We start from the raw sequence: 12,035 nt of genomic DNA on the forward strand, positions 1-12,035 counted from the left end.
GCGTTGGTGTTGCGCTTGCCACCTCCCTGTATGTTTTGTCGTTCATTGGTTTCGGTCCGCTCGGTATTCCATACGTACTTCGAAAACATAGCAGCTTCACCGTTATACCAACAAACTCTTTGTTATCGAACAGTGCCTTTATAATATGGCCAGTTCATTGTCCATATATTCAATATAGCCGTTTATAAAACAAAGCCTAAACATAATATCCAACTCTTTCTATGAGTTGGATGAGATAATTGCATATATAGAGAGGGTTTCTAGCTCGTAATAACCTCATCAGAACAGCTTCTGGCTTTATTCGCGACCACCCTCAGTATCTAAACGATATCAGCGATTCATCATGGCGAACTACCTACAAAATGTCATAAATTGGAAGGACATAGACTTTGCTGGCTTGTCTAAGTGGATTCGTCTAGTGCCGGGTCTGCAAGGGCCTTCACTCATCGAACGTATGCTGAAACTGCCAAGGGAACTCTTCGATGCCATAGTCTGCCATCTCACTTTCCAGGAGCAGGCTAGGCTCGCATTTTCCTGCAAGGCTATGTACTACTACGTTCGCCCCGTCATGGACGGTTTTGTATGGGAAAGTCCACCCTTACCTCTCCTCGAGATGATGAGCCGCGGTCGTTTGCGGGTTGAACATGTCAAGCAAGCAGAGGAAGCGGCTAAGGCCAGGGGCCATGTCGCTTGCCCCTGGTGCTCCATCATCCACCCCCCCCTGCGATGCCTGGACCAAAGCGATGACGGTGAGTTTCTCTGTGCAAGTCATGAGTATTCAGACCTTGATGACACTACGCATGAAGTTGCTTGGGGAACCGATGCCGCCTATTTCCCGTCGCCATCTGGTGCGCTCGGCCCCCCCCCTCGGGAATGGCATCCCCTCATCCTCTACGCGTTCAGTCTCTGGTCAAACCGAGGAAGAGATACCGCCCCTCTCCGGAAGGCGGCCGGTCTAGACTACGTACGCGAGGACCTCGAAGACTGCATGGAGCGAGATGAGTGGAGGCTGAACTGGGTGCCCGGCCACGGCTTGTTTGTCTATTGGCGCTATTCGGACTGGATCTCTCCGGACGATGTTGGGGCCGAGCCGGGGCGCGACTGCTGCGCGTGCGGTGACTACATCGAGTGCGACCCCACACAACTCAACCGAGGCGCGTTCGGCGGGGGCGCCGCCGTGCTCCACCGTGAGTGGCTCGACGACGATGGCGCGTGGCGGCGGAGCGACACCCAGATGTTATCGGGACCGCCCCGCGAGATTGTCGCCAGCGAGATACGTGGCTGTCAACGCTGCGGCTGCGACTACCAAGTCGCCTGGCAGGCCTGCGCGACCGAGAATCACGGGGCTGGTCACTGGCTTCACTTCACCACCTGGATCTATCTGGGCAAGGATATCGATATTCAGGCCTACTACGCCGATACTACGGAAGATCCAGGAGACGAAGATCTCACTGAGACAGATATAGGAGGCTGGCCATTCAATCTGCGGAGCGGGCCCCTTGATAGTCCGCCGTTTGCGATAGGCGAGATCGCGAGGCTGTCTGGCTTCCCCGATGATTACTAAGCCTACGAGCCAAGTGATCTCGAAGAGGATTGTTCTGTGTCAACCAGCGAGGTAAGTAGGAAGTAGTTTGACACTGAGGCCTCTTGCTTGTTGCGGAGGGTACTGCTGACTTTAAAGGGGCGACCTTGATACCTCAACATTACACAATAGCTCGGCACACCATGGTCGAGTAGTAGGAGGACTAGTCTAGTAGGTAACATCTGGTAAGTACTGTAATATTCAACGTAATGGAATTTATATTTCTGGCATGCTTATTTAGGAAGAGAGTGAATTTATTGTGACTCGAATCAAAATAGCAACTTTGGCACTTTAGTAGACTTGACGCAGCGCGGACCTAACCTTGTCAGTGGCCCTAGATAAGACGACATAGGAAACGTCCCCGGATCTGCTGTTTCCAGAGCACCAAGTTTATATAGCTTAGCGCTAATGCACATCCAGCGTTCTATAACCAAGCCTAGGCGCGTGCCCCGGTAGAAATAGTACGGGCAGATGATCGTGGCTAGTTGCATCTGTAGATCACGATACCCGTCCGACTATTCAGCCCTCATCATACGATTATAGTAGGGCAGGTTGACATCGTGCTATTCCTGTAACTACCTGCCCGTCGCGCTGCTTCTTGCCGGATGACTCATTAATATTGATCCGAAAGGAGTAAGGAACACGATCCAGATTGCCGGGATCCGGCTGACACCCCGGTCTGGTATCCGCTTATGGACCCGAGCCCGTGGAGACGACCCTTGAGGCCAATGAGACGACCCTGAAGGACAATTGATTGATGGGCGAAGACCCTCGAAACAGAAGGGGGACTCGCCCGTAAGCGAGATAGCGCCGCAATGTTGCCAAAAGCAATCAATCCACGTCGGGAAATTGGACCATTCGATTCCAAAGAGTTGCTGCCTATGTCGCCAAGTATTTAAGTCCTCCCAACGCTCGCCCTTTTTTCACGGTGATGGCCGCTTAGGGTTTTGCAAAAGATTGCGATCGCCAAGTGGCTACAATTGTGCTACAGTGACTTACCTATTGTACAAGCATCCAGCTCCAAGTGGACCGTACGGCTACCCCGGTCTTCTGCCTTCGTCATGCCCACCGCAACCGAGTACTTTGGCTACACGGCCTTAAACTACGGCCCACTTACGACTACCTTCACCGCCGATCCCTCATGCGCCACAGCGACCGAGGGGCGCGTCATCTATCGCAGCGACGATCTCAGATACCAGATCGCCTATGCGGGAGATTGTGCCACCACCACGGCCTCGCCGTACTACCTGGGCTGCTTTCCCAGCGCCAGCAAAGACATGTCGCTGTTTGCCAGCGACGTCCCGGTAGGTGTCGGTCTCGCCAGCTACTTCTCCCCCGGCGTGGCGTGCCCCTCGGGGTGGACCACGGCCGGCACCATGGCCCGCGCCACGGGTGCGGCTGGGAAGCCGGACGCCTGGAACGGGACAGGGTCGCTGGCTGGGGACATATGGGAGACTGTGTATGACGACACCTTGGGCAGGGAGGTGCCGCTGTTGGAGGTATATCGCCAAATCATGGCGCCTGACGAGACCCTTGCATTTTGCTGCCCCAGGTAAAGCGAGCCAAAACCCTAGCCCTTCATTACGTAGGCACGAAGCTGACCATGGCCTTTCGATGACTCTTTTTGCCACACAGCGGCTACCAAAACAAAAAAAGCCGGTCGCTGTTTCTCATCAATCGCCCCCTTGACATCCGCGAAGGACTGGAAGGCCGACCTGTGCTACGGGGGGATTACTATTGGCCCAGTTACGAGACCATCACCACCGTCATCAGCTCGACCGTCACCACGCGATTCGTGTCGATCGTCACGGAGCCCGAACCGAGCAAGACGGTCGAGTCCCTCAGGTCCACGCCGTTGGCGAGCGTGTACGAGGCGTCAGAAATCGCCGAGATGGTCGTCATGACCGTCGTGGCGGCCGTCCCGCTCATCCACAAGGCGTCCGACGTGCCGAAGAACGCGGCCGCGGGGTCGCTGGCGCCGGCGGCGGGCGGTGCGTTGGCGATGGCGGTCCCGCTGGCGACGGTGGTGCTGGGCCTGTTTGCTGGCGCGCGGATGATTGTTTTTCGCTAGGCTAGTGGGCGGGACGAAACAGGCCTTGGTCGGGTTTTGCGATCGTTTTGGATGGAGTTCGGGGAATTTTAACGAAGTGGATGAGAAGTAGATTGACGATACCCTAAAAAAACAAGCGGGATGGATTTGAGTGTTGCTGCGTCGAAAGTACCTTGACTGCTAATGTGTAAGTATGAATGGGCTGTTGGACTGATCAATTCCGCGGTTCTTGTGGCGGTGCAGACATGATGCAGGCATGATGCAGCCAGCCGCTAAGACTTGCCTGCGACCGCTTGAGTGACGAGCATGGCATGGAGTTTGAAAGGCTCTCGCGCGCCGAGAAAATGGGTTGGCGATGTTGATAAAGAGCATCGAGACTAAATTGAATGGATGAGAAGAAAGACGACTGAAGAAGGCGAATTCGTTGGTCTGTTTGCCGCCGACAGGGTCGATGCCGGCCAAGTGCGCCGTTAGAAAGAACGGGGTGCAGGGCGCTACCGAAATACGAAAACCAGCAAGAGGCCGACCCTGGCTCCATCCATGAGCACCACGTGGGGGCCAATCAAGCGATCCTTTCCCAAATGCCAAATGCGAGGCTTTGAAAGTGGCATCGGGACAGTCAGAGACAAACGCTCTGCACACGCCGTGAACAGAGTTGCACGCCCATCTTCACAATTACACTGGACCTTCTCCCTTTCAGCGGGTTGCCAGTTGGGGCGGTACTTAAGCCAGTACGCCCCTTATCCACCCACTCTCACGCTTCCTCCACACCGGATATTGGGAAAACACCAAAACGCCCAAACGCCCAAAAGATTCGATGCTTGTTACCTTGCAGGACAAAGTCAGCAACCGTCAGTCACCGCTCACATATTCCGTCATACCACTTCCTGTCTCTTTTCTTCTTACTCTTGTTTGTTTGTCACCTTTTTATTTTCTCGCTCTCTTTGCTGCAGCTCCTGCAGTTGCGCGACCCGAAGTAAGCCCGCACCCGCCATCCGTAACGGGGGACGTTCTTCATTCATCCTCCCTGGAGGGGAAAACTCACCCTCACCCTCTCGCCGCCTGGTCGCCTTGAGGTAACGCAACCGCAACCGCAACCGCAACCGCCACGCACCACCCCTTCGAGAAAATAAATTCCCATTTTCTGAGGCGCGGTCGACCGATCAAACTCGACATTTTCCCCCGTGTCGCCGAATGAATGAAATAAATACGCCACAAATTGTAACCCAGAGTTTGCCCATCAGGCCACTTCTTCGTTCAACATGGCACCGCATTGGCAAACCACGGACAGCTTCTACGAGCTGGGCCAAAACTCGAACACGCGACCCGCGGGCTTCCGCGCCGTCAAGAACGTGTGGTACGTCCGCGCCCGCGCCCACGTTACCCAGTACCGCCGCTTCTACACCATCATCGGCATCCTCAGCGTCGTCTGCATCATCACTTTCACCCTGCTAGGCATCCTGCTACCGCCGGCCTTGCGACGCCAGGCCGAAAACTCTGGGTAAGTTTCAACCCCCAACTCCACCATGTCTTTTTTCATTTTTTTTTCATGACCCCAACCAAGTATGAAGATCGGATCTCTTTCTTTGCTGACTCTCGAGCTCGCAGCGACAACTCCCCTACCGCCACCCAGACCGGCACCGCCACGGCGTCGCCGACGTCGACGGGCAAGCCGAGCCCCACGGACGCCGGCGGCAAGTGCGACCCCGCGAGCTTTATCGACAACGTCAAAATGGCCAACGTCTACGTGCCCGACGCCCCGATCCAGATCGACTACCCGACGGCCAACGACGCCCAGGAGTGCTGCGAGGCGTGCTGGACCTCGACCGAGGACCACTGCAACGGCTGGTCCTACATCAGCAACATTTGCGCCTTCACCTACGACTACCCGGGCAGCCACAAGGACGACCAGTGCCCCAAGGGGCACCCCAAGGTCACCATCTCCAAGGACGGGAACAAGGGCGATATGGGAGGTTATGGTCCGTGTGCGTTCCAGAGCGGCTGAGAGAGAGAGAAAGAGCGAGAGAGAAGGAAATTGAATGGGGGTGGGGTGGAGGGGCTCGACGTGGTGATGGGAAGGCAAGCAATGAAGATGTCATACGTAGCTGGACTAGACCCACGACGGCATCGGGTGTGGCCGTCGCGAAAAAGAAAAAGAAGACGAGTAAGAGCGCGCATCACGTGACAGCGGCAAGAGTTGTCTCCATTTTAAGATACCCAAGAAATTCTGCGCAATTCAGGTTTTGGAACTCCCGACATTTCTCCGTTGGATGAATCAGTAGGGCGTTTGTTTCGGATGTACATATTTAGGTAATAGTAGAGGCGAAAAAGGCAGACAAAGCAATAAAGATCAGACCTGTGCGAGGGCTTATTTGACTTGGCTGTGGAAATATGGAAGAGTAAGAAACCTAGCTTTACCTACCCAGTGTAGCAATCTGCCTCGTATTTTACCTATCCAATCTTGATATATCTCTTGTACCTCTTACTGGGTCTTCAGTCAGTCCTAGTTCTTATCTCCCTTAAAGCTGTCCAGTCGCTCAGCTCGCCCTTGTGCTCGCTTGTCCTCATCACCACTATGCAGCTCTTGCAAGTAGTCCTTGAAGTCCTTCGACAGCTCCACCACCGCACGTAGGTGCTGGTCGGTCACAAGGATAGTCCCTTCCTCATCCTTTTTAACGTCGTACTCGGCGAGGGAGACGGCGGTTTGAAAGGCCAAGGTGCACGAAACTCACAATTAGCGACTGTATACTGGGGAATGTAGCGTCATGACAATTTGCAAACAATTACCATTTCGGATCTCCCAACCGTTCCACTTTAGATCACTCTTCTTGGATTCTCGGATATACTCCTTGGCCGCATAACTAAGTCGCATGTAGCCCTTGCGGTCGCTTTCGAGATTGCTCACGAAGGTCTGCCAGACCCGCTGTCTCTGCTCGTCGGTGAACTCGGGGTAGTACAGCTGAACATGGACGCGTGAAATGAAGGCGTCATCGAATGGTCCCACACGGTTGGTGGTCAAGAATAGGATGCCCTCATAGTGCTCGAGGGCTCTCAGAAAGCCTTTGAGGTAAGTTAGTATATATAAGCATGTAAAATGGGTGGGTGTTCCCAACTGACCGGCAACTAGGCTGTTACGTGTGAGGTCTGCTGTGGTACGCCGCTCCATGAAAACATCTGCTTCATCAATAAGAAGGACAGCGCCCCAATTCTTCGCGTTCTTGAAATGCTTCGACAGGTTCCCTTCGACTTCTTTGGGGTCAGTGCCGATGTCACTTGATGTCAGGACCATCAAAGGCCGCTTTGCGAAGGCTGCTATGCATTCTAAGGGCATATGTTAGAAGGTATAGAGTTGAGCTTTCCACTCCAAACTTATCAGCTGTGAGCATTTTTCCGACGCCAGGCTTTCCGTGGAGCAAAAATGTCAAACCGCTGCCTTTGCCTACCACATAGTCGGCGCTCCGCATAGGCTGAGACATAGGCTCATCGGCCTTGTTTTGGCGTGCGAAGCTTTTCGCAAGATAAGCCAATGTGCGCTTTTTCTTATCATCCATGATCAAATTATCGACCATAGTCTCATCGAATTCGGGACCCCGAAGGTTTGTGACATGAACTCGTTCTAGATCCGTGTCAGCTCGATCACCCTGATACTTTGAGTGGACTGGGTTCGAGAAGCCGTACCCCATGCTCTTGTCTTGAAGACGAAAACAAGAAGCTCGGATGGACGGAGAAGGTACTTGTGTGCGGTTAATAGGCCTGCCTCCCAGACTTGACAAACTATATTATGGTAGTCCTCGAAAAGTGCATTGAAATTACCCTCGTTGCCATCAGACTGAGTTGAAGCGCAGACATCACATGAACAACGCCAACCTCCTTTGCGTAGATCACTAGCTGATAAAAAGTCGTATGAAGATTTGATGATGACGGCTGTTTTGGCGTCTGCCATGATCAGGCCGTCGATCTGCAATCGGTCAGACTTGTTGTTCCGAGGGGTTTGCGCTGGGAATATACCTGCTGATAAGGGAATCTCGGCGATTGCCCTTCATGTTGCATAGGCTGCTTCTCCAGAAGCTGCCAGTAGATGCGGCCCCATTCAACCAATTCCCGAACAACGGAATCTTGGCTACTTTCCACTTCTTCCGTGTCCAAGAATATGATGCCAGATGACCTATAACCCCGTTCCCCATCGAATCGAATGCTAGTTGAGGATGCACTCTTTCGCGTAAGGTATCGTCCATTGTATTCCAGCTTCCAGACTTCATGCTGCCACTGGGTTGGCGGGGTTTGGAATATACCGCCTGTAATGGACTGGATGACCCCCGCTGCTCAACTCTTCTCGCTTTTCGCCATCAAGATGACAGTTCTCCATGGCTTGTACTCCACCCAGGCGTATTCATAGGTATAATAGCCTCGGGCATTCCTCTCCATCTCAGCTCTCACCCCTTCCATGACAGTCTCGTCCAGGTATCGGACCATGGCATCTATATGTCCTATAATGAGTCGATTGCGTATGCATAAACTCCCCGGGGGCTGTGCTGAGCAGGCTTGTGCGTACTGTTGAAGCTCATCATAATGACGAACAAGGATGCAATATGGCCAATCAATTTTGATGTCCCCATCCAGGTCATGATCAGGGTAATATCGGACCACGGAGCTCAATGCATTGATGATGGCCGGCGAATAAAGTCTCATGGAATATATTGGCTCTGTTACAATATGAATCGCTAGTTTGCTATCTTTATTGTTTGCGCCCGGGATATACAGATAGGTTTCCACGATCTCGAATGCTAGATCAGGACTATCGTCGGCACCTGTATCGCCTGACCGATCTGTTTGAGGTGCATCGGACGTCTCATCGTCGATTAATTCTCTCATGTTTTTGTGGCGGTACTCTGTGCGGTAGCCTATCGGTGCCTTTCGGGCAGTGAATTTTGACTCTGGTGCAGCTGATAAGATTGGATCTGGTGGCATGTCTTGTTCACCATCGGGAAGAGCAGACTCCCCGGCTGACATTGCGACTAAAGATCCTCAGTAAGGGTTAATATCGTAGAGCACGTAACAGGCGTAGAATGTGTATGAATAGATGAACGAATTACTTATTTAGCCTCTTATGAAAATTAAAAGATTTAGTCCGTCATAATTCTTCCATTGATTATCATAAGACGAAAAGTTGCCCTCCCCTTAGAAATGCGTCACGGAACCGTCTCCCCCAGCCCGATGACCCCGTCCGAACAGACGCCGAATCTCAGATGGAGCTCGTCGATCTTTCGATACGTGTTTACGTCACCGGACTCCTCAGCTCCGACTTTCTCTCTTATGTGTTCCGTCTGGGCACTTTTAATGAGCTCGCCCACCGTGGCCAGGCGCATATACGGGATGCGATGGCGGCGGTACTCGGCGGCGTTAAAAGCTGTCAAGATAATACCCGCAATGGTGATAATAAAGACAGGTACCAATAGGATCAAGGTACGCGTCGGGTCAATGTGGGCGTCGAAATACTCCGAATCAAGGGTTACAAAGGCATCGTAGTGGAAGCCCGACTGAGAGACGGGCGCAAACTTCCCCGGTATGCAGGTGCAGATGGCACCCCCGCTGACGGCAATGAAATCTTCGAGCTCCTTGCGCGTGAAATTGCTACTGTCGGTGTCTTCCGGCATTGTTGGCTGCGTTGTCCAGGACTGCGGTAGGCCCATTTCACTTTTTCGGAACGTCGGCTGCGTGCCCTGCACGCTCATGCCCATGAGCGTCGGCGCAACGCTAATCCACGTCACCACCTCGTCGAGTCTGGTATTGTCCATGGGAGATTTGATAGAGTCCAGACTAGAAATCATTCGCGGTGGGGTCTTTGCGTTCCCAATATTAACGTGAGCATCCCAGAGGGTGGTGTCTACAGTGCAAACAACCCCCGAGACCCCGCTCCAGCTGGGCTGCGACTCTATTACCACGTTCTCGCCACCTTCGATACGGCCATTCAAGTTTGCAAACACCAAAGTCGATATAACCCTGGTGGGGCTCTGTATGGTAATCTTTTCAACCCATGCGTTCAATGCTGGCGTCACACGGATCGAGACAGAATTGTCTGGCGGAAGTGTGGTGTTCACTCGATAATATCCCAGGCCAGTATCGACCAGGTCCACGCGGCGTGGCAGACAATCGATGGTTCTATTTGCCCTGACTGCGAAGACGGATGCATTACCGACTGGCGACAGCATGTCGCGATCGAGAATGTAGTCCCGTTGGTCCGGTAGTGGCTCTACAGCCAAGCTCTTCGCCCACGCCGTGTAGAGGGCAATGGCGTCCGAGATGGCGCCTGGCAATCGTGCGGGCGCCAGCTTCTGCTGCTCGAACCCGAGACCCATGCCTCCGCCGACGGTTTGATTGCTCTGGTAGACGGTTGTCACATTGGTTCGGGCCAAGGCAAAGCCGACGAAGGTAGGCCCAGCCGGCTGGAGAGCTGCGGAAACGAAGATGCAAACGACAACCATGATGGCCTGGGGACAACGGGCGGTGATGAGGGCCTTGGCAAGCGAGATGAGCGAACCCCTACTGGCAGCCAGGTACGTATCAATATGTCTCAGCTTGTATGCTCTTCGATGCCACAGGGGCCATAGCGCCGCTTCTCCCAGGCTGCAGATTGAGAATCCCATGGCCGCCAATCCAATGCTGTATCCTGTCGTAAGAGCTCCCTGGAGAAGAGAGTTGTTTGCCAGGAGAAACTTGACCGGGCCTGTCAGGTCACAGTTCACAGCCCAAGGGGGACAGGAAAAGGCTTGGTTGCTAAGCGTATTGATGTAACCAAAAACTCCCAGACAGAAAGAGAGTCCGAACATGAAAGCGCCTGCAATAACCCAATGATCCCGCAGGAACCGTACAAAGCCCCCGGGGTGGCTGGTGCGGCCGTGTCCAGGTGTTTGTGCTGTGACACGGAGCCCGATCTTGGTCGCATGGGATCCCGGAGGCATTGCTGTCGCTATTCGATTTCCGTCTAAGACTTTGGGTTGGCAGGAAAGATCAAGAGGCATGTGCTTGAGTTGCAAGGTTACTACTGCACACAGAACGAACTCCGTTTCTCGTCCCGTCTGGAGTGAGGACAAGAATTTTATGGCGGAGCGAGGGCCTAAACATACAAGGTACACTTGTGTGGATTTTATAGATGAGTGAGAAGTAAATCGCGGTAAACCCGAAATAACCCAGGGTCAGATTGCAACATTCTTTCTCTGTACCGCTGTTCCACCCCGCGTTAGGTGACAGTACTTTTTTTCTATGCATCGGCGAGCCCTTTGAGCTTCACGTATTGAACCAATAGCAGTGGCCGCCCCATGGAGTAACAGTACTGTGGTAGGGTAGTAGCGTGTGATTATTGGCCGAGCATCCGAATTGGTGTCCGATGTTAATGAACTCAGGGGCTGTGACCACTGTATGTAAGCAAGGCTGCCCAATCGCAATGTTGAAAATGCCCAGGATGGTAGGAGTAGGCTAAGCCACGTACCGGCAATGCATGGCCATTGAAACTCTTACAATAGGCATTAAGAGATGCGATAGACCAAGTTCCTGTCAAGGCGACGAGGCAAGTATGTCCTGGTGTCTTTGTAGATTCACCTCGATACGATAAGATGTATACAAGTCTAAAGAAGAATGCAGAGACGATGCATATTGCCCCGCCGTTACATTGACATGGAGTCGAAGAAGCGTAGAAACCTTAAGGTCTCTGCCGTCGGGCGAGCAAGGACTGCTCCATCGCGCTGTGGCGAGGTTACTCGGCATAGGTGGCATGGGTGACGAAGGCTGAGCAAAAGCGCTGCAGGGATTTGGGATGCCTCGACCGATCGATCTCAGGCGCTTTGATTGCCGCGCCAATTTTAGAATTGCCCACTTGCTTCCCAAATTACTGGCGATTGCGCGAACTGTACTTCATCAGCGGATACCGACTTGATTCCAGAGCCACGCAAATCCAACCTGCCACCTCTACGTCAGTGGCCTGGAAACGCCTTGTCGGCAGGCGGCTAAGCGTACTCCAAGAGTCGACTGTCCAAGTGGAAGGGGCATTGAATATATGGGAAAACATGATCGATCAGGTTGTGTTCGCCAAGCAAGCTGCAGCATTGCCGCCCTTCGGATTTTGTCTCTGGAGATTAATAGGACAGTTAGACCCTGCAAGTTAGATCGCACGCGCCCCTCGATTCTGTGATTGGATCGTCAGCAGGCTGTGTCCTTTCGGTGAAAGTCTTATACCGGCTGCAACCCATGCACCCCTACTCATCGAGGTTACATCGGCAATTGATAGCTCCCCTGCTCATAGTAAGGGCTAAAGGGCCAATATACCACTTCACACCTGCTGTAAACCAGCAATCTACCTTAGCATAGCAGAACAAATCATGAACATCCATGCATTGGACGATGATCGTA

General features: G+C 53.1%; 5 protein-coding genes across 5 annotated transcripts; 3 read left to right on the forward strand and 2 right to left on the reverse strand.

The window, feature by feature from the left end:
- Window positions 1-343: 343 nt before the first annotated feature.
- On the forward strand, window positions 344-1,564 carry PG997_010179 (uncharacterized protein; the record flags this gene model as incomplete). Its single annotated transcript, XM_066814494.1, has 1 exon — window positions 344-1,564. One exon carries the CDS (start codon window positions 344-346, stop codon window positions 1,562-1,564), a length of 1,221 nt encoding a protein of 406 aa, XP_066666456.1.
- Window positions 1,565-2,643: 1,079 nt separating this feature from the next.
- Window positions 2,644-3,653, forward strand: PG997_010180 (uncharacterized protein; the record flags this gene model as incomplete). The annotated part of the gene is made up of 2 exons (XM_066814495.1): window positions 2,644-3,134; window positions 3,356-3,653. 2 exons carry the CDS (start codon window positions 2,644-2,646, stop codon window positions 3,651-3,653), a joined length of 789 nt encoding a protein of 262 aa, XP_066666457.1.
- A 1,241-nt stretch (window positions 3,654-4,894) lies between these two features.
- Window positions 4,895-5,637, forward strand: PG997_010181 (uncharacterized protein; the record flags this gene model as incomplete). Its single annotated transcript, XM_066814496.1, has 2 exons — window positions 4,895-5,133; window positions 5,241-5,637. The coding sequence occupies 2 exons, from the start codon at window positions 4,895-4,897 to the stop codon at window positions 5,635-5,637; spliced, it is 636 nt and encodes a 211-aa protein (XP_066666458.1).
- Window positions 5,638-6,135: 498 nt separating this feature from the next.
- Window positions 6,136-8,642, reverse strand: PG997_010182 (ATPase; the record flags this gene model as incomplete). Its single annotated transcript, XM_066814497.1, has 7 exons — window positions 6,136-6,359; window positions 6,420-6,692; window positions 6,750-6,953; window positions 7,060-7,248; window positions 7,311-7,590; window positions 7,641-7,797; window positions 8,392-8,642. 7 exons carry the CDS (start codon window positions 8,640-8,642, stop codon window positions 6,136-6,138), a joined length of 1,578 nt encoding a protein of 525 aa, XP_066666459.1.
- A 179-nt stretch (window positions 8,643-8,821) lies between these two features.
- On the reverse strand, window positions 8,822-10,591 carry PG997_010183 (uncharacterized protein; the record flags this gene model as incomplete). Its single annotated transcript, XM_066814498.1, has 1 exon — window positions 8,822-10,591. The coding sequence occupies one exon, from the start codon at window positions 10,589-10,591 to the stop codon at window positions 8,822-8,824; it is 1,770 nt and encodes a 589-aa protein (XP_066666460.1).
- Window positions 10,592-12,035: the final 1,444 nt, after the last annotated feature.

The sequence above is a fragment of the Apiospora hydei genome (assembly GCF_038363865.1).
Source record: "Apiospora hydei strain CBS 114990 chromosome Unknown utg000007l_segment0_segment0, whole genome shotgun sequence".
Lineage (NCBI taxonomy): Eukaryota > Fungi > Ascomycota > Sordariomycetes > Amphisphaeriales > Apiosporaceae > Apiospora > Apiospora hydei.